The sequence below is a fragment of the Hyperolius riggenbachi genome, chromosome 2 (assembly GCF_040937935.1).
Source record: "Hyperolius riggenbachi isolate aHypRig1 chromosome 2, aHypRig1.pri, whole genome shotgun sequence".
Lineage (NCBI taxonomy): Eukaryota > Metazoa > Chordata > Amphibia > Anura > Hyperoliidae > Hyperolius > Hyperolius riggenbachi.
Genome location: NC_090647.1, coordinates 162,095,986 through 162,118,936, shown reverse-complemented (window position 1 = coordinate 162,118,936; position 22,951 = coordinate 162,095,986). Strand labels below are relative to the sequence as shown.

General features: G+C 41.3%; 1 protein-coding gene across 1 annotated transcript in view; it reads left to right on the top strand.

The window, feature by feature from the left end:
* Window positions 1-21,507, top strand: part of TNFSF11 (TNF superfamily member 11) — a 45,378-nt gene extending 23,871 nt beyond the window's left edge. The window contains exons 2-5 of the mRNA XM_068267787.1: window positions 7,372-7,491; window positions 9,992-10,034; window positions 10,126-10,218; window positions 16,289-21,507. Coding sequence (XP_068123888.1) covers window positions 7,372-7,491; window positions 9,992-10,034; window positions 10,126-10,218; window positions 16,289-16,707 — 675 coding nt within the window. The 3' untranslated portion in view covers window positions 16,708-21,507. The remainder of the gene's footprint in view (window positions 1-7,371; window positions 7,492-9,991; window positions 10,035-10,125; window positions 10,219-16,288) is intronic.
* Window positions 21,508-22,951: the final 1,444 nt, after the last annotated feature.

The window sequence follows — 22,951 nt, the reverse complement described above, 5'->3', positions numbered from 1 at the left end:
GAGGAAGCAGGGACCAGGAAAACACACAGGCAAAGAGAGCCCGGAAAGCTGACTTCTCCATGGGTGCCATGCACTGACAGCCTGCAGTACTTCTACAGGACATCAGGTGTCGTCATGCGGTGGTGACGTGATGATGACTTGACGTCTAACGCAGAAAGCCCAGGAGAAGTCAAGGAAGGTGATTGTGCTGGTAATCATCTTTATCCATTTGGCTGCACCGTGCATCACCAGCTCCCTAGCGGTTATGTCCATCTGCCTGCACCCTCCTTCGTCTACTTGCCTTTCTGCGCCCAGGGCGATCGCCCTGCCCGCACTGCCCAAGAAACGACCCTGGCTCACAGATTCAGTGTAACCCAGTCCTAAAGTGTTAAACTTGGGGTAAAGGTGTGTACACACGTCTAGTCTTGACTGACCACTTTAACCTCTTCCATGTAGTACGAAAACTTACCTACACAATGTGTTCAAATATTTAAAATCTGTTGTCCTTCATGCTACTTGGGGCAGTAGGATTAGCCAATCAAGATTGGATGTTTGTGCATACCTTTCAGGTGGTCATACACCAATCTTACCACATCTATGCAGTATACCACATCTATGTAGGTTGAGAATACGTTTTGCCAGATTTGATCTCAAAGCACGTGGTAGCGGCAAATGCCTTGGGTCAAGAATCAGACTACCCTTCCCTATGGCCCTGAGCAGTGTGACAAGTGCCACCATGCCTTCCTTGAACCTAATGAAACAATACTCTTCTTAGGTACACTGCATCATGGGTAGTGTTGTTTGGCTCCATATTTCACTGTAAACAGGGTTGTAGCAATAGCCAGAGTGGCTGCTATGGGGTCCTGGAGCATAGGGGGCCCAGGTGGTACTTAATGCATTCACCATCAACTTTCTTGTGTTTCTCCAACCTCTAACTTTTTCTCAGTGTCCATAAACTATGTGCAGTGTTGATTGTATGAGAATGTACAGTAAATTGCCCAATTAACTCATATCCATAGGGTAGGGGCAGAAGCCATTAACCATTTCCGCCGCCCGGACGTGAAGCTCACGTCCGGGCGGCAGCTCTGCAGCGCTCCCGCGCTTGGGCGCGCTCCCGCCCGCGATCGCGGGCGTGCCCCCGCATCCCCGCTGTGCCGCCCGGTAGCCCTGGGATCAGTGAAAGGGAACATGGTTCCCGATCACCGATCCCTTTCCCCCGCAGAAAAACCGAAGCGCTCACCTGTGAGGCTCCGGCTCTTCTGCCCGGAGAGATTTCCGCATCCCCCTTGTACTTCCGCTTAGAGAGAAGTACAAGGAGGGAAACAAAAAACGAAGGTGGCCATCTTGTGGCCAAATAGTAAAACTACAGCTACACATTTTTTACATTACTATTTACACAGCTAACAACATTAAAAATTAACAGTTTATGTCCCACACCAAAATATTACCCAAATAAAAGTTTTAATAGTAAAAAAAAAAAAATTACAATTAGAAAAAAAAAAAGACATAAATAGTTACCTAAGGGTCTGAACTTTTAAAATATGCATTTGAAGGGGGTATACTACAAACATTTTTAAAATTATAAGCTTGTAAATAGTGATAGACGCAAAACGGAAACGATGCACCTTTATTTACAAATAAAATATTGGCGCCATACATTGTGATAGGGACAAAATTTAAATGGTATAATAATCGAGACATACGGGCAAATAAAATACATAGGTTTTAATTATCGTAGCGTGGATTATTTTAAAGCTATAATGGCCGAAAACTGAGAAATAATGAATTTTTTCCATTTTTTTCTTATTAATCTTGTTAAAATGCATTTACGGTAAAGTGGCTCTTAGCAAAATGTACCACCCACAGAAAGCCTAATTAGTGGCGGAAAAAACAAGATATAGATCAATAAATTGTGATAAGTAGTGATAAAGTTATTAGCGAATGAATGGGAGGTGAAAATTGCTCTGATGCATAAGGCGAAAAAATCCCCGCGGGCTGAAATGGTTAAAGGACAACTGAGGTGAGAAGAGTATGGAGTCTGCCATATTTTTCTTTTTAAACCGCACCAGTTGCCTGGCAGCCCTGCTGGTCTATTTGGCTACAGCAGTGAAAAAAGCATGCAGCCAATCTTGTCAGATCTGACATTAATGTCAGAAACACCTTATATGCTGCATGTTTGTTCTGGGTCTATGGCTAAACATATTAGAGGCAGAGGATCAACTGGACAGCCAGGCAACTGGTATTGCTTTAAAAAAAATACATATGGCAGCCTCCATATCCCTCTCACTTCAGGTGTCCTTTAAGAGTGCCTACAGCTGAGGCCCCATGAATGCTTTGCTATGGGACTCCATGATCTGTAGCTATGTCACTGACTGTATATACAGATTGTATGTATACAGACGTTGATATGTATCATGATTTTTCTGTGCACACCCAGAGTTCCTCTTTAACCAATATGGTCTCAATATATATATATATATATATATATATATATATATATATATATATATATATATATATATATATATATATATATATATATATATATATATATATATATTCAAAATATGTTTTAGATCTTCTTTAAAAGACAGTGTTAGAAAACCACAAAGAAATGAAAGATGAGTGAAAGTTTATAAGATTTTGCAAACTACTACCATGCTTGCTTATTCTCTTAACCACAGAAGAATCAGCCACAGGATGTGTGGAACAGAAAGGCAGAATGTGAAGATTTTCAAGATTTATTATGTTTGCGCTGCATGCTTTTATGCCATGAGATACTGTATCTTATAGCTTGTACCATGTTGACCTTTGAACCTCTGGGCCAATTCAAATGAGTGAGTGCTGCAGTCACGCCTCCAGCATGCAGGGCTTTACCCCAGGGGCTGACTGTTTCGGTGGTGAAGGTGGAGGGTGTGGAATGTATTGAGACATTTGGAGTAGTACATTCCTCAGCACTGGTGGTTGCAGGTTGGTCACTGAGTAGCAGGAGTGGTTGCTGAATCTTTCCATGTGGATGGAAGCTTACTAATGCCCACATTTCTTAAAACTTAAAAGGTAAAAGTGACTCTTGCACAGCAAATGCACGAATAAGCTGAGGCTCTGTCATGTGACCTATGAGGTCATAACCAGAGCTGAAGAAGGCTGGAAATTCTCAGCTGCATAAAAGCTTCCATGCACAGCTTATTCCTTGTGTGTGTGAATTGTGATGTTTGCTTGTGCAGAAACATGTGCTGTTATGAAACAGAAATTAGCTCCAAGAAGTTTGCTTCAGGCAGCAAAAAATCTACAACTGGTCCTGCCTACAAACACACTTTTTGTTATTGTTTTGTTTTCTATGTCCGCTAAATTGCTTCTAGCTGTGGAGAGCCAAGCTGCTCAGAGGTTTAGCCAGGTTAGAGGCATTAACGCTCACTTGCCCTGCTGTTAAGGCACTGTATTGACCTGAGAAAGCAGGCCAGCACCCGTGAAATGCATTGTCCATATGTGCATAATGGAATAAACATTTTTTTTCTTATAACATTTGTCGTCCTTCCAGAGAGGTGAAGCAGATTAACTATACTTAGGTGCCTCCTACCTTTTTTTTGTTTTTTTTTTGTTTCAGATAATTGGAGGGTAGCCTTTTGGAGAAGGTTTCAGTCTTTAGGTGATACTAGCAATAGTATAGATCTCTTCTATGTTTCAGGCTGTATTCTGATGCCCTGAATAAGGCTTGGGCCGCATTGGGGCCAGAACGCAAGTGGCGGATACTGTGAGATCCGCCGGTGTTCCATTGTAGTATGTTTGGGGTCTAAAGCAAATGTGTTTCCTCTATAGGCTTCTATGGGAAATGCAGTCCTTATCCAGAAGAATCATGCAGGTTGGGACTTAGCGTTGCAGTAGGTGGATCGGAATAAAATGATTTGTTAAAGTGATCAAATGTAAAGGGTTTCTAAACAATACTTAAAGCGGAACTGTAGATACCTCGAATCAGTTCAAACTGGGCGCCGTCATAGCAGCAATGCTATGATGCGCGCCCCGCGTAGCAGTAATTTGGGGCTCTGGCGGCTGCCAGACCCCAAATTAGATCTCCCTCCGAATTGCAACAACTTGGAGGTGGAATAGTATTTAACCCTGCCTCGGGAGCGGCAGCGGGGAGAGCCGCTATTAGGGGATGAGCGGACATAATATGCACCCGTAGATACCTATCAAACACAGTTTCACTTATCTGGGGCTTCTGCAAGCCCCCAGCAGCCGTCTCAAAATGATCATGAGTCCTCATGTCAGGCTAGAATCATTTAAAATGAGTACCAGGTTTTAGATTGCTTTGGCTTTTTGTGGATTTTCCTTAGTATGAGTAATACTTCTCCATTAGACTGCTGCGGACATCTATAGACATTTTGTGTGTTTCCACATCCATACGTCACGGAGGCCTAATGGCGTTTTGGCACAAAACTACTTCTGCCTGCCCCAGATGTCTATAGGTGTTTTTGTATCCCCATATTACTGTGCCCCAGACGTCTAAAAGCATTTAGTACAATGCCAATTACGGTATACGCTTCCACTGCAAGATTTGATTAGTCCATTTATATTTTAGATTTTCATTATAATTAGCAACATTCTGTATCATCATTATGATTATTAATAAACCTTATTTATACAGTGCTAGCGCTGTACACTAGCTGGGGGGACATTTTGAAATGTAGGTATAAATATAGCAGACAAGTCACTGAGTCCATATGGTGGCAGAAAAGAGCACACAGGGAGGAGGGCCCTGCCCAGTAGGCTTACAATCTGGTTCAAAAGCAAACTTATTACAAGAGATTGGCAAAGATTAATGACAATACGATTAACCATTACTTTCTGCCTTTCTGAATAAGGCCTAATGAGTTTGATTATTTAAAGAGACACTGTAGTCTCTTTTTTACCTTATTTTCTTATAAAGTCCTCTTCAGCATTAAATTCTAAGCAGATGCGCTGCATTCCCATGGCAGAACAAGTGATTTATTGCCCAGAAATAGCCCAGCAAAGTTCTTGTGCTCGCAGATCTTCCTTCCTGGTAGAGGCAGAGCTGTACGCAGTGGCTCTGCCTCCTCTCCAGTTAATCTCCACCTCTCCCTGCCCCTCTCAGTCTTCTTTCGCTGAAAAGGGCGGGGAGAGGCGGAGATTGACAGGATAGGAGGCAGAGCAACTGCGCAAAGCTCTGCCCCCCCCCCCCCCCGTGCAGCAAAATATGCGACCTGCAAAGTCGTGGAACTTTGCATGTCTATTTCTGGGCAATAAATCACTTGTTCTGCCACAGTAATGCGGCAAATCCACGTAGAATTTAATGCTGAAGAGGACTTTATAAGAAAATAAGGTAAAAAAGAGATTCAGTGTCACTTTAAACTATGCTATCCATCTGAATAAGAAAAGCTTAACAGAGCAGCTACTATTACACCACCACTGGTTATATTTACACATATGAGGGAAGATCACATCTTACCGGATATTATACTTTGTAGAAAGGCAAACTAGCTTCCCATAGTAGGCAGTGAGTTTTACATTTTCTGACTGGTTTCCTATAAGTTCATGAACAGGAAGTGGTAGAGTATCTTTTACCTTTTACAGAATGATAACCTGATTCTTTTCTTGCTTAAAATTATATATAGCTTTATTCAAATACTTCCTGTAGTCCTTTCCTGTATTGTTTGCTGTTTCTGATACTTAAGATCATAACAGGTGGCATTCTTGATCTTGAGCATTTTTTACTCAATTTATTTATTCTTGATTTATTTATTCTTTGTTTACATGTTGAAAGAGCTTTATTATTGGAAAATGGAATGTTTTTCTCTAAGATTAAATTGGGTCATAAAGTGACCCTGCAGTGGGGATATAGATGCTGCCATTTTATTTCCTTTTGAACATTGCCAATTCCATGACCCTTTTGATCCTGATCCTCTGCCTCTAATACTTTCCTTTTGTGATCCACTGTTGGACAGTGGACCGTTCTCCCCTGCTGCTGATGTCAGACTAAGTCCAACATGGAGCAATGCTCGCTGCTGCAGGCGCTGCCATCGGATATAATGCCACATGGCATCAGTGCCTTCAGATCAAAGACTAAGGTGGCCATATATGCATAGATTACTGGCCAATGTGGCAAACACATAATTCAAGTGTGAACTACCCATTGATTAACATTCGTTCTCAGTTTTCTTGTGCAGAAAACACACAAAAACATACAAGTGAGCTCCCTGTCTGACACTTTGATCCTCTCCTACACCACGCTGTGCCATGCTATATAAATATTACGTGGGCGCATTTGGGCTCCCGCTGCCTGTGCCATCATTGGACTTGTCAGGCTACACGGATTGAAGGTTTGAACCAAGAAGTCCAACGCTTTGATTACCATCAGCACACTCTGTGCCACATAATAACTTGTTATGTTGGTGTGGGTCCATTGTGGGTTGGAGCTAAAGCGCAGATGCCAGTGCCGACTCCATCCTCGGCATGGTTATAACGGGTGCAGGAAATTGCGCTAGTAGACTATTGGTAAATTAACTGATATTCTACTACTTAATTAATCTAGTGAAATATTGGTAATATTTGCCAGTATTTCACTATGACCTAACCTCCTCCTACTCTAACACAGAACACTTCTGGTGGTGCCCTTAACCCCCGCCTCCTCCAATGCTTAACCCTAACCCCCCAATGGGCAACTACTAATCTTAACCCCATGTCCAGCCCAACATCCCCCCCGCCATACAGCCAGGCCACTGACATTGTTTAAAAGGAAACAGTTTTGGTTGAGCTCGATGGACGTATGTCTTTTTTCAACCAAAATAAATAGGTAACTATGTAACAAATATGGCAGCTACCATATCCCTCTCATTGCAGGATCACTTTAATGAACCCTTCCCTTCCTTTAATTTAATGTAAAGGCTGAGTCAAATCACAACTGTTATACAAGCCAACACTAGCAGTTATTCCTCCTTTCCATGGGCAGCTAAAGGTGGTGAATTCACTGGTTCTATTGGAACAGGCGGAGGACAGGCATGTATTTGCATCCAATGTGACATGGTAACGCTGCTGCATGTCAAACGTGATATGCGTGGTGGTGTTACCGATAACTGCCACTCGGTTACATGTAACAGCAGTCAAACTGCGCTTGTGACCGGCAGCTGGGCGGCTAGACTGCTCTCCACAAACAAGCAGTTCAGCCTGTCCGTGGAAAAGAGGCCTGACAGAGGTTTTGCAGAGCTATTTTAGAGTCCTGGACCTCAAAGAATCTGCATTATGTAAGCATTATACACCAATACAGATTTACAGTCTTAGAGAAAGTTCTATAATGTAATACCTTACAAAAGCCTATTTGTCATATTATGTGAATCTGAGTATCAGCTGCCATCATGTATTCAATTCATTGTTTAATAGATGGATCCGAGCAGAATCAATGAGGAGTTGCAGTGCTGGAGGAATATACTGAAAGAGGATAAAGAAATATCAAACTCATGTGAAGAAACCAAACAGGCATTTAATGCTGCAGTCCTGAAGGTATGTTTGGGGAACACATTCATTTTCATCCCAATTTGAAAACCCTTTTGTAAAATATTCTGATAAATTAGCACATAGTAAATATGACAGACAAGGTAAACATTGCTGATCTACAGATCGATGAAACAGCCAGATAATCTTATTTCACAGCATAGTTCTTCCCAATTTCTCTGTCATCTGCTCCATATTAGTATGCCTCAAATCTGCACAATGGAACCCACAAATGGCTGTTCGATAAAAAAAAAAAAATCAGGTTGGTAAAATACAGCATTCAGTATTTTAGACTTTTGTTTTTTGTTTTTTTGACATTTCACAAAGATTTTCACAGGTATGGTAGAAGTTTGATAATTTCCCGAAAATCATGGTATCAATTCACAAAGACCTGTTTGTCAACAGTAGAACAGCAGCATGGAGTCTCTGTTTTGTTTCATGCTGTTCTCCTACTTCTCTGTAGTAAAGGATTTTCAATAGTAAAAGGCATCCCTTTAGATGTACATGTATGTTCTACTCCCTCTAAATCTGTATATTAGTCTTTATTAACATTTTATTTAATGGCTTGAGTATAGATGAACGTCTAAGAAACATAAGACAGGCCATGCTTTTCCCCATTAGCTCCTCCGCAACTTTAAACAGGAACCTAAAAGGTTAAACATCTGAAGGGCTGCAGGGGAAATCTCTTTTGTGCCAGCTCGGCTCTCTACTCCCCTGCCTGGGAGGTAGAGAAGCTCATCCCTCCCTAGAACAAATCTAAGCCTATTAGAGGGACTTGCAGGAGAGGGAGGCTGTTTCTATTGGCTCTCTGCTTCTGTAAGACATGGGCTAATGTAAGCTGAAGATAGTTTCTGACATATCAGAGCTGGAGGTAATAACCCAAACATGTTATTGGGCTTTACCGCATGCACTAATCTTTATAAATGGACATTTACTGACATATATTGAGGTATTTACTGCACAAGTTGATAATTTACCTCACTGGTCAGTAATTTCTGCTTGCCATGCAGTGACAGCCTATTTAAATTTACATTTTTCTAAATGCTGGTAAAAATCAGCTGTTTTCTGCATTACCACATGCGGTAATACTTTGTGAGCCATTATGCTCGATCTGTGTATAACAATAAAATGACAGTAGAATGTAGTGTATAGGTTATATCCTATCCTGATCTGTACTGTAACCATTGTTTAAACTGTATCTCCAATCACAGAACATCTTTGAATATAGATGGCCAAGCTGAACTCAGATAGCATTTTATTACATTCAGTTGTTTTAAAGAGATACTGTAGTGAAAAGGATATGGAGGCTTCCATACTTATTTCCTTTTAAACTGTGCCAATGCGTACATTCAAAAGCGCTGCAAGCTAATTTGGATGCAGGGATAGCGGGAAGAAAAGGTTTAAAAGTCACAGGAAATAGCAGTAGTAGACTATCGGTAAATTGACTGACATTCTACTACTTAATTCATATAGTGAAATATCGGTAATATTGGCCAATATTTCACTATGACCTAACCTCTCTCTACTCTAATACAGATCACTCCTGGTGGTGCTTAACCTTAACACCCCCCCCCCCCTCGTCCGTCCGACCGTCCGATGAGACACAGGACCAAAAAAATGGCCAGGAAGTTGGCATAGTTTAAAGAAAAATTAAAAAAGCAATCTTTCACGCCCCTTTCAGGATTGTCTTTTTTAATTAATGTTGTTGCCTGGAAGTTTCTGTGGATATCACTTAGACCTGGGGCCCACTGGTAGGGCTTTTGCTGCCGATCACTAGCAATCGGCGGAGTGCTGTAACATTGGAGCCCTGTGGGGTGGTTTCACTTGCAGTGTTGGCAAAACGCTGCATGCAGCATTTAGGGAGACATCACATTCGATGGCTGCCAAAGGTCCAATGCTCCGGGAATTGTGTTTAAAATTGCTGGACTTCCACGATTTAGAAATTATGAGCGTTTTGTGTTTTTCTAAAAGCGCTGCCAGTGGGGCCCAGGCCTTATGCTTTGTCCTCTGATATGAAGCTACTAAATCCATAGCTGGTAAAAGATTTACCTTGAGTAAAGGAATAAGCCAGAACCATCTTCAATCTCATGATGTTCACTTTGTGGTATACAAGAAGATACTTTAACATTATGCTGGATCTGCACATGTGGGTTATTTACTTGTGTGGGGGTGGAAGGGGAGAACCATGCTTTTAGCAAACTCATAAAGATATTTACTTGAAATGAACTCTTCTCTGCAATTATTTATTTATTGAATCTGTTTTTTGACCCATATGGATATCAAGTTTAACCTTAGGAAGCAATAATTCATGATATCAATCATTTTAATTGGGCTCTTCATACTTAGTGAACACAGATTGGATGTGTCAGTTAATTGTGTTAAGTTGTGAGTGATTGCTGACTGGTGTCACAAAGCTTTGCGGATGTTGTGAACTCTTCACTTTTACTTGGGTCAGTTAACTAAACTATATTTGAAGTCTCATAGTTGTGTTTGTCCTTTTACCCTGTAGGCGCAAGAGTTGAGATCACGGAAGCAGTCACGTATAGGAGATGGTAAGTGGGGCTTTCATTAACCCGTTAAAACTCTTCTGCAGCACAGAGTTGGGATTAAACTTATATATTTTTTGTTTGTGCTTGCTTTCAGGTGAAGGAGAAACACCAAATCATACCAGAGTTAAAAATAGTCATGAATGGCCGGTTGCTCATCTTACATTTAATGCGACGGGTAATCTATTAGGTATGTGGAAATGAGTTTAGATATGCCAGACCTGTATCTGCTATAATGGCAATAGGGCAAATGCATGTAAAGCCGATAAAACTATCATGCGATCATAGCAATTTTGCTGGTATTTATGCAACTGACATAGCTTGGTGTGCGAGCGATAATTTTCCCTGCCTTTCGTCAATATGTCCCAAAATGTGTACAACATTAAAGAGAGGGATTTATTTCAGGGTATGAAACCAGAGTTGTTTTCTAGCTCAAAATAGCAACAGCCCTATGTGAAACGCATTTTTTTCAAAATCCAATATAAGGCTATAAAACAAGTGCCATAGACTTGCCTCCAGACATTGGGGCATCCTTACACAATGTGCAAGAATGGGAACAGGACAGAGTGTAAATGAAGTCTATGGCCTAGGTACTGGTTACATTCTTTACTTAACCAGCGGGTACCTTATGTGGGCTCAGAGGATCTGTGATAGTCAATTCTATATGGTAGGTTTTGAGAACAAAAAAATGACAAAAGATAAAGCATATATAAACAAACTAGTGTGTGTCTGTCTCTCTCTCTCTCTCTCTCTCTCTCTCTCTCTCTCTCTCTCTCTCTCTCTCTCTCTCTCTCTCTCTCTCACACGCCACTCTCCAGGGTTAATAGACGTCTCCTTGATCATGGGGAGAGGGCAAGGGCAAACTACAAACAAGGGAAATGAAAATAAAAATACAACCTCCCAACTGAGGTGTATACAGTAACTTATGCGTTTCACTGGGTCAGGTCAATGCAAGACCTGTGCCTCGTTATCTTATGTATTGTGCAGTAAAACCTTTGAGGCTAGATTCACAGTGGGACGTTGCGTTTTGATGCCACGTTAAAGTCGCACCGCAATCTTACAACGCAACGCGCCCAAAAAGTGGCAACGCAGCGTTACCGTCGCATACAGCAGATACAGTAAAAAATACAGGCAATGAAAAGTATGCTTCCAAGTCATTACTGAGCATGTGCAAACAGTCCAACGCAGCTAATAACGTGTATAACGCACTGCATGCAGTACTTTTACTTAACGTGCAGCGTTAGACACCAACGCAACGTGTGCACTGTGAACAGGGCATTGATTTTTCATTGCAGTGAGTTATTCTGCGTTAAATGCTGTTTTAACGCGCGACTTTAACGTCCCACTGTGAACTTACCCTGAGAAGTCATTCATACAACTGGCTGTTTATTCCAGAGAGGCAAGCCAACTACTTCCTCTCCTTTTTTAACTTTTTGAATCGTTTTTATCTTTTTTGGTTACCTCCACTCACCCTAAAGATGACTGGAATGCCTGGGTGATCTGGCAAACCTGGGCTAGATTATTTTAAAATGTTCTTAGCAGACAATAAGTTTGCAACCCTCCCCCCGTGTCATATCAGGTAATAATAAGGATTGATCAATGTGAATGAGATTGCAGCTATGCAGTTATAATATAGCAAGCTAGTCCTGAATTTATTCCAAAACACTCACTGTAAATACATGTATTTTTGCAGTGCTGTCATTTCACTAACCTTTCAGCAGTCCTTGCTATGATTTAATAAGAACCAATTAGGCATTTCAGTCCTTTGCCACCTAAGAACAAGTTTTAATAAACTCATTCCAGGATTACTGAAACACAAGGGCTGTAATCTTTGGCCTCCAATCTTTGTAAATTGGGTTCAATAACCATAAGCTGGCCACTAACGATACAGTCTTTTTCATCCAATCTTACCATTTCTCTGTAATATAAGGTAGCTGCCTAAATTATCCATTCAATATATTTACTCAGGTCACCCTTCTACTACATAGATTTGGTAAAATTGGATGAAAAAAAATTGTATCGTTAGTGGCCACCTTTAGTTCATGATAAGCTGCAGCTCCCCCATTTAATATGTGGTCAGTCTAATGTCCTAAAGTATCCAAGAAGCAGAGGAAGAAGCAAAACAGTTGTGTATTATTTCCATATACATTTGGAAGTACATATTCCTTAGCTTCCCCATTATAACTGATAGGCTTCATTAGTGCTTTATAGGCCTAGTCCAGCAAAACTTATTTATTAAGTCTCTGCCCTTCTCCCCCTCCTTCTAGGCTACAATGAATAATGTCATATTGAAAAAAATCCCCTTAATACTTCTATTTCAGTGTAAGCAGTGCCTCTTGCAGTTCCCAGTGACGGAATGTCTGTGCTTGGCAGACTGGGAGGCGTACATGAAAAAGGGCGCCTGGAAAAAAGTGCGGCGGATATAGCCGATAAATGTAATTTTGGTTATTAAAGTGAGCTGGCTATAGCCAATAAACATGATTTTGTTCATAAAAGGGTGTCGATGTGGCCAATAAATGTGATCTTGTTTATAAAAGGGCACCGGATATAGGCGATAAATGTGATTTTGTTTATAAAAGGGCACTGGATGGATCTAGGCGATAATTGTGATTTTGTTTATAAAAGGGCACAGGATGTAGTCCATAAACGTGATTTCATTTTTAAAAGGACTCTGGATGTAGGAGATTAACGTAATTTCATTTATAAAAGGGTGCTTGTTTGTAGCTAATTGATTCAGATTACAAAAGGCACTGGATGTAGCCACTATTAGAATGTAATCCTAACGCTAATCCCTCCTGGTGCCTAACCTTAACCCCCCCATAGTGTTGCCAAACCATTAACCCCACCCCCCAACCATAACCGCCCCCATGGTGGTGCCTGACCTTAACCCACCGCTGTTGTTGTAGCCGCAATTTATGACAAAGATCTAAATGGCATTCAGTGAGATTGTTGTATTCGCAATTTTTAAAAGATAAAACCGTTATTCACTGTGATTATTGTAGCCGTATATAATGACATAAAGATATAAACTGTATTTACCATCTTTGTAGGTGTAATATTGAGAAGATATAACCGGTATTTGGCTTGGTCGAAACAAACGCTATTTAGTGCGGATTGTAGTAGCCGTAAATAAAATGAAACAAATAATGAGGCACAGGACCAAATTATAGCTGTTATTATATTAAGGGAATACAGTTTACGCGTAATTGAAATCAGGTCCTTTATCGTAACCGCAAACATTTCCATGATATAGCCGATATAAACATGATAAAGCCGATATAAAATAATGGGCGCCCTTTTCACCGCTTATAGCTGCTAATCGTGACAAATAACATTGAAGTCTATTGCCGCGCCCTTTTTACACAGACAGCTCTGGCACCCTTTTCTACTAATACCGACTGGGAGTGCTATGGGAAAGGAACAGAGAGGTTGGGATAAGCAACCAGCTACAACTCCATCTTGTGTCCTTCTTGGGAGGGGTAGCCATCTTCCTAGGGAATCTGTGGTCAGACTCCATAGACACACTACACAGCAGTCTGATGGCTCTGTGTCACTTGTTCTGTACCACAGGAAATTAACATATTGTTGCTAGGCACAGAGACAGATCTGTTGTTATTTTTATTTATAAAGCACCAACAAATTCCAAAGAGTCACTAGCTGTTGCTCAGTAAAAGAGGAGCTCACAGTCCAATATCCCTACCACAATCTTGGGAGAAACCAGTTAACACTTGAGTCATGCAAAAATGAGGACAACATACACACTATGTAGATGGTGTCCTGGATTGGGAAGACTGATCCTGGTACTTTAGCATTATAATGCAAGAGTGCTCTACGCTACACCACATGCTGTCTCTGTATGTCAAATGTGTACAATATACAGTATTCATGACTTGCAATCGCTACAATAAGATCCAGTATAAATTCAGTGTTTTTCATCATTGTCATTTAATTGTTTTTCTTAAAGAACAACTGAAATGAGAGGGGTATGGATGTTCCTTATAAACAATACCAGTTGCCTGGCAGTTCTGTTGATATATCATGCATGATTAACGTCTGCATGACACACCTGAAACAAGCATGTAGCTAGTCTAGTCAGAGGTCAGTCAGAATATCTGATCTGCATTCTTTTTCAGGGTCTATGGCTAAGAGTATTAGAGGCAGTGGGTCAGCAGGACTGCCAGGCAATCTGCTTTGTTTAAAAGGAAATATATATGGCAGCCTCCATATTTATTGCTCCTAATGTTTGCCAAATGTGTACAATAAAGGGCTTTTAGCAGCAGTGCACATCTCTCCTCTCCTCTTTCCAGAAACGTTGATGTTGGCGCACGCTGCAGGTAAGCCCACCAGTGGCCGTTCCGTCCCTGCTGCATACTGGTGCCAGTTTTTTCTTTCTATTTTTCACTGTTTCAGTATGAGTTCCAGGATGATGCCACAATGTTTCTAGTAACCTCCGTTGTTCAGTGGTTATTCCAGATAGATCCTGCTTGTTTTCTCTTGAGCAATCCCCCTCTGGCCACCCAGACATAAGGTCTGTGAGTGCACATCGTAGTAGCTGGAGCACAAGTTGGCTAAAATGATTACGTGATTTTAACCAAACCATAGGATGCCTTGCCAAAAACTGACTGGAATCTTTTCGTATTCCGATTTAAAGAAATCTTTTTTTGCTGGATTTCTGTCTCTTGTCCTAAACAAATATTGATCACAAAACCACTTGTCTAATTTCTGAGCTTATATTTTTTTTTTTAAAGTGAAAGTTAAGTCATAACTTTTTAAAAAATATTTTTAAATACTGCAGTAATGGGTTGCAATTAATCCAGGAGAAGGAAAGTCTGGCACTACTGTATTTATTACCAATAAAGTGCATATGCCGAAAATGCATCAATGGTAAACACAATCTTTGTACAAAACAAATATAAGATGTACTTATTACAAGCAGTGGGTTGGAGGAGGCAACAGTGGGCGCCGAGAGGTGCACGGCCTAACGACTGTTTCACAGGGAGTGAAACTTAGCTTCTTCTGAGGCCAATGTGCATGGAAAATGTGAGCAGAATCAGCCATTATGAGTGTTTTTAACAGGGCACTCACTTCCATTCTGCCGTGGTGACCTCGCCCCGGATATCCCATTGGTGCGCTTGCCAGAGAGTCTCGGTGACGGTTCTGCTTACATTTTCCATGTATATTGGGTTTGGAAGAAGCTAGGTTTCACATCCATTGAAACAGTCATTAGGCAGTGTATCCCTCGGCTCACACTGCCGGCTCCTCCAACCCAGTTACCACTGCTTGTGATAAGTACATCTTTAATGCTTGTTTTGCATGAGACTGTGTTTACAGTTAATGTATTTATTACCAAAAAAGTGCATATGCAGAAAGTGCAATAGTGCCAGACTATTTTCCTTCTCTCTGATTTATTCACCCTTCCTCAGGGTGACATGAAAAATATATAAATATATTATTGCCATCCTGTGAACAAGGTCCATTATGGTCCCCCCAAAGAGGCAGAGGATCACCAGGACAGCCAAGAAATTTGCATTGTTTATAAGGAAATAAATGTCAGCCTCAATATTACTCTCAACAGGGCTGGACTTACCATAGAGGCGCCTGATGGTGGAGAGGCAAAGCACTCCCCTCTCCAAGTGCACCACTCCTCTCCCTCCCTCTATCCCATGCAGAGTCATAAGCAGAGCCTAAAGTATACATTGCTCACCAACTAACAGCATTCCACCACTGAGATATCCTGTCTCCATGGCTACTGTGGCATCTTTCATCATGTGACCCACCAGCAGGTCACATGAAGAGTGAAGGGACCTGAAAGCCATAGTGGACGCTGGACAAGACACATAACTTTTGTATCACGCTTTTCTCTTGTTTGACTCAAAGTGCCACAGCTGCAGCTGCTAGGGCACACTTAGTGGGCAGTAGCAGTGTTAGGGTGTCTTGTCCAAGGTCTCCTTAATGAATAGGAAGAGTTTACAGAACAGGAAGAGCCAAGATTTGAACCCGGCCGCCTGTGCCAGAGGCAGAGCCCTTAACCATTACACTATCCAGCCAGCTGAAGCAGCTGCAGAGAGATCCCAGTGGTGGAATTCCGAGATCCGGTAAGTAACTTATCCTCTATGCTCTGCTCGCGACTCCTTCATTAGGCCTACAATCAGAATCCATTTTTCTGGTGGGAATGATCTCTCAGATGTGATGTCTATCAATGCAAACATTTCTATAGTATTGTAACTTTCCATTCATTCATCATTTGTCTTTCTCCCCAGGTAACAAAAGTGCACTGCCCATTCATTTCTGGAAACATAATGAAGGTCTGGCCCACCTAGAACACATGGAATACAGTAATGGAAGACTGAAAATCTTACAAGATGGATACTATTTTGTCTATACAAACATATGTTTTAGACACTATGTGTTATCATCGAATCTCACCACAAATGAATCGCAGCTCATGCTTTATGTCAAGAAGTCAAAAAAGACTAAAAAAGTAACCCTAATGAAGGGAGGAAAAACTGCAGCGTGGTCTAATAATACATATAACTTTTACTCTGCCTACCTAGGAGGTGTCTTCAAACTGATGGCTGGGGAGGAGATATACATTAAAGCCACTCACATTGACCTGATGGACCCCGACCAGGAAGCAACATATTTTGGGGCCTTCAAGCTTGTTGATATACAACTGTAAATCGGTAGCCTGTGTTAGCAGATAGAATCTTGTCCCAATATCTGTCCTGCTCGGCTGATGACTTTCCATGCAGAAGGGCCAGCGCCTAGTTATCTTGCATAACTCACATGCAGGATCAGGACAAATAACGTTAAGGGTACACGCTATACTAATAGCTCAGCGTGTAACATACTGTGCCTTATTTATTTGACAAACCGTTTTGAACAACGTGCCAAATTATATTTTCCTATAATGTAGATATTTTGCCGGTCTGCTGTGTACCAAAGAAGTGATTTCTGTGTAAGGAAATTTACAGTGTTCATTCTGGCATGAGGCTTTATATTCCTGTATTTGTACAGTCCCTAGTGTCTGACACATGTCATCTAACTTTTGTCTTGTAGAAGTTACGGTATCTTATAGAGTAAGCCTGCAGGGAGTGACATTTTTATCTGTACAGAGGGGTCAATAACCTTTTTAAAAAGTGTGCTAATTTTATTGCTGCACTTTCGCTCCAGAAGGTTATACCGGTTTTGATCAACATAACTGCATATTAATATTATTTAGTATTTATATAGCACTGACATCTTCCACAGCACTTTACAGAGTATATAGTCTTGTCATAAACTGTCCCTCAGGAGCGCAGAATCTAATCTGTTCATAGTCTGGGTCTAATTTTAGGGGAATGCCAATGAACTGCCTTTGGCCCAATTTATTTAGCACTTATATAATGAAAGGGACAGTTATTTTCCTCGGACAGCTTCTATAGACATATGTCAGTGCTTAATGATTTGTTAAAAATATAATGTTATAAAATGTATTATCTGTAATTATCTGTCTATTATACATATTATCTGTCTATCCGCCAGCTACAGTATGAGTTTCCAAAACTGACAGTGAACTCAAATTGCACCCATAGTAGCAGTACACTGTGGATGTACAGAATACCCACAACGCCCAATTATCCTGCAGGGTTCATTTCACACCACAGGAGCATTTGTTATCCATTTTGTATATTTAGACTAATCCTGAGCCCCATTAAGTGAAGCCACACCCCCGGCTGCAAAGATTGACTGATTCTTCCAGTGAGAGTTTTGGCTGGAACAGAATTTTGCTTCAACACTTCCTAAATAGAAATAAGGTGTATGAAGTCATCCTTCTGCCCATGGCTGAATTTGGGGCAAAGCCACAAAGGCCATGGCCTAGGGCACCAAGCAAGCAAGGGGGAGGCAGCAGACTGAAACACTCAGGCAGTTAAACTGGCAAACATGTAAACCACAGCGGTCAGAGACCCAGTCCGTGGCCGGCCTGACAATAGACCCTCCTCCCCTGTGTCCCAGCGAGCAATCTCCATCCTGTGCCCCTCTAGCCCAGTATGCCGAGTAGCTGTTGCATCGGTAGGTAGCCGTGCTTCACTCACCTCCTCTGAACATTCCAGCAATATAAATCATCTCACCACTCATTTCTCGCTCTAGTGCCTGGCATCTCCAGGTCCTCATGTTGTGTGTTATCATGTCCAGGCAATAGAGCAAGAAGTGAGTGGTGAGAGGATAAGTGGATGGGGATGGCACAGATAGTGGGGAGCACAGGACAGGGGCAGCTCAGGATGGGGGAGCAGTGGAGCACAGCACAGTACAGGATTTGGGGAGCAGAGCACAGGACGGGGAGAGCACAGAATGAAGCGGGGGGAGGGGAGGGGTTGGTGACAGTAGGCCTTGGGAGGTAAAATGTATAAATCCAACTCTGCTTCTGCCCACAGGAGGGAGGCCCGACAGCTCATGCATAACCAAGGCTATAGTCTTCATTGATGTGTGTTAAACCAATTATTACCACATTTATTATGTTATGTCAATAAATAGTGGCATTGAAATCTATTCTACAAATAAAATCTCAGTGTGTCACATTGGATCCTTCTTCCAGGTGACAATCGCATAAGGTAGCAGTGATATCTGAGTCTGCTCAGTCCTACAGCAGTTTGTTAGAGGCAGTGTTGAGCATAAAGAACCTTTAATACAGTGTGTAATAATAGGCACAATGTGCATTGTTCTTTCTGTTGCACAAGGTGACCTTTCCACTAAACAATTTCAGCTATTCTACTTTGCATTGCTAGATAAACTTTGTGAAGTATGCGGGTGAATGTGGACAGGAAGAGCTCCCCCTTAATGCCTTGTAGTAAATGTGTCTGTGGTAGATATGACTATTTTAAACAATGCAGCTACATAGGAAATGTAGTAAACCAATTAAAAGTGCATGTTTAGTGTAGCACATCAAAGTAATCTCCCTCACTGTAAATAGTTTAAGCCATTTCTTCTCAAGAGAAAAAGTGTCTGACATTTTCTATCAAAATTGTCAATACAATCCACTTCTCTATAACTGGAAATATGCTGCTTTTTATAGTTTCATGTTTGATTATAATGGTATGTGATCCATTGGAAATATAGCATGCCATCTCTCTGAGCTCACTTACAGAAGAAGGTACAGAGCTAATGACAGTGGCGTAGCAATAGGGGGTGCAGAGGTAGCGACCGCATCGGGGCCTCTATTGGTCCTGTGCTGGTAGTAATCACTTTTATAGATGCTTTAAATAGTAGTAATCATTAACAAGCTGTTCCCCATCCCCCTTTTCCCCCATCCCCTTTTTGCAAACATGGAAAAGTTGAGGGCATATTAAGCACAAATAAATATTGCTTACTTTACTCCCTAAAAAGGAGTTGTTAAATATCATATTTTAACAGATCTCCACAGGTTATGAAAACATTTACATTTAATTCCAAAATGGCACACTGGAATGTCTATACTTCTAAGGCCCATTATTTACCGGTAGTATTTATATTTTAGTATGATCAGATTAATGAAAGCCTCAGTGACTGCCTGTTATGAGATACTCAAACCATTGTACATAGTATTAAACAGGCTCAAATGTAGTATTGTACTGTTTTAGGGCAACTGATTTCTGGCTTAAAAAGGCCGGCAAAAAAGTGGTCAACAATTCTATTTGGTTTCTTTAGCTTATCTACTCTGTTGTGTTTTACAGACAGTTGATAGAATTTTGAGCCTTAAGGTCTGTACACACGCCAGACTGGAGGCAACGACGGGTCCGTCGTCACCTACCGCTGGGTGGGCGTTCCAGTGACAGTCCGGCGTGTGTACAGTCTGTCTGCAGACTGATACGGCTTTTTCTGAGCGATCCGCCCGGTTAGTTTAGGATTCTGGATTTTGGCTTCATGTCATATGAAGATGAATCTGCATGCAGTAAAACATATGCCAAATAATAATGTTATATTGAAGCATGCGGTTCTGTAATATGCAGAGCCTATATATTCGCTCTCCAGACCTGCACATATCTCCTCCTATATCTCTGCTAACCACCACAACCACCCCCACCCAAAGTTCATTTTTCAATATTTGCAAAGGCGCTTCCTCCTTTCCATATAGAGATACCCACATTGCTGACAAAGTACATACTTCTATAGTAGTTAGATAGGCATGTAGCCCAGTACCCCAGGTACAAGCGTTACCTAGATCTGTATTCCATAGCAGATCTTGTTTTTCCTTGTGTAGAAGTTCCCAAACCACTTGTCAAACAAGTCATAGTTAAAATATCTGATCAGGAGCCCAGGCAGTAGTTATTTGAATGTCATTGCTTTAGCCTGCAGTCTTCTCAAAGAAACAGTCTTTGCCATCCACCTTGCAGTCTGAATAGTGGGATGATGCAATCTGAGTAGTAGCCCACCCAGAAAGCCTGAAACACACATGCCTGCTACTTTTATACATGTCCTCAAAATTTCAAGAAAGCAATTTTAGCTACATAAGTCACAATTCAGACAATAATGGAAACGTGAACACTGTTGTCGCTAAGATATGAAATTACATATATTTTAAGCTCTGTAAACACGCAAGCATAGCAACAAAATGCCTCACTAGCCTGCAGGCTAGTGACACGTCTATACAACATCGGCCCCGTTCTCGGGGCATCGGCTTCCTCTTTGGTGACTTTGAATCTGTGCTGGGAACTGGGTTTTAAAGGCATTGGGCCTGATTCACAAAGCGGTGCTAACTCTTAGCACGGCCGTTTTCGTGCGAATTTTCGCGAGAAACGATAATGTTTTCGCGTGTATAAGCGAATTTTCGTACGAAATCGATATTGTTCGTGCAAAAAAATCGAGTTTGCACGCGAAAACGTTATCGTTTCGCACGAAAATTCGTGATCGCGCGAAAATGCCCGTGCTAAGAGTTAGCACCGCTTTGTGAATCAGGCCCATTGTGTCATGCTAGAGACAAATTAGTAATCGGGCAGATTTTTATTAGATTAACCAAATGGACAAAGATTGCAGGTGTTTTAATGAAGTAAATGTGCAATGAAGCATCCACTCGGGTACTGATAAAACAAGTGTAGCTCTGAGCACATAACATGTATAACATACGAGTGATCGTTTCACCACTGTTGGTACACCCAGTTGATCTGAGAGATATCTGCCAGTGTAGAGCCACCTTTACTCCATCACATGCCTGTACAATGAAGATTGTTCAAACATGATAATAATCTGTATAAAATGAAGATGCTCACACTCTGCTTCTAAGTTTATTTTTTGTTTTTTTTTGTATTTATTCAGTATATACTCTGGTGCTTTGTAGACTTTTCAGTAGTCTATATGACACAACATGTATGTTGCAATACATTTCAGCTTTTAAATGCCAATATTATAGCTGAGAAATCGTAACTCATTCTCAGTATTGAGCTCAACTTGACTTTATTATCTTGCACATATCCTTCTGGTTTTGCTGATGTTTTTCATATAAATATTTAATTTTTTAAATGTATGATTTTTTATGATCCTTTTTTTCTTCCATGTAAATATATTTAACTACTTTGTGTACATATGATTTTGTATTTCTAAACAGTGGTTTACGATTAAAATTAATATATTTTGTTTACATGAGTGGCATTGTGTTTCATGATAATTTCAAGAGAATTTGTCAGAGCAAAAATATAGGAGGTGCCATTTTTATATTGACTTCAAAAATGGATACTGTAGGGCTGCCATTGTGATATCTTGCTTGTTAAAGGACAACTGTAGGGAGGCTGCCATGTTTTTTTTTTCCTATTTTGTGCAATACCAGTTGCCTGGCAGCCTTGTTAATCTATTTGGATGCAGTAGTGTCTGAGTAACACAAGAAACATGCATGCAGCTAATCTTGTCAGTTCCGACATTTATGTCGGAAACACCTGATCTGCTGCATGCTTGTTCAGGGTATTTTCCTAAAAGTATTAGAGACAGAGGATCAGCAAGACAGCCAGGCAACTGGTATTGCACAAAAGGAAAAAAAAAAACATGGCACAGACGCGGGACGTCACAGGGAATCCCGATCCGCCCCTCAGCGCTGCCTGGCACTGATTGGCCAGGCTGCGCAGGGGGCGGGGGGGAGGGGGCAGCGCGGCGGGTAGCGGCGGCGATCGCGTACTACATGCAGCTAGCAAAGTGCTAGGTGCGTGTAGGAAAAAAAAAATTATGAAAATCGGCCCAGCAGGGCCTGAGAAATCCTCCTGCGCAGGTTACCCCGAGCTGAGCTCGGGATAACCGGCAAGGAGGTTAAAGGGAACCTGAAGGGAAAGGTATATGGAGACTGCTATGTTTGTTTCCTTTTAAAGTGGATCCAGATGAAAAACTAACTATAATAAGTAACTTGTCTATATATCTTCACTAAAGCTTAGATAGTTTACACAGCAAATCTAGCTGCAAACAGCTTCAATAGAATGGGCTTGATTCACAAAAGAGTGCTAACTGTTAGCACGGCCGTTTGCGCGCGATCGCAAATTTTCACACGCAATTAAACATTTTCGCGCCCAAATGCAAAATCGTTATCGTTTTCGCACGAAAAGTCTAACGATAACGATTCCGCACGAAATTTCACATTTGTGTGCGAAACCGTTTAATTGTTCACGATCGCACGCAAACGCGAAAATTCGTGCGAAAACAGCCGTGCTAACAGTTAGCACTCAAGCCCAATATGATTATTTCTTCCTGTGATACAATGACAGCAGCCATGTTGTTTGTAAACGTTACAGAGGCAAGCTTGTCTGCATCTTGAGTACTCAGCCTGTGAAAAAAACCTAATCCCCCTTCCTCCTCCCCTCTGCCTTTGAAATATCTGGCTAGTAATACCTCCTCCTTCTCCTGCCCAGACTGAGCTCCCATGAGCCCTTGCTACTGTCTGAAAATGCCAAGGCTCTCTGAAAAGTTGTGGGTGAGGCTTGTTTAGTTTATAG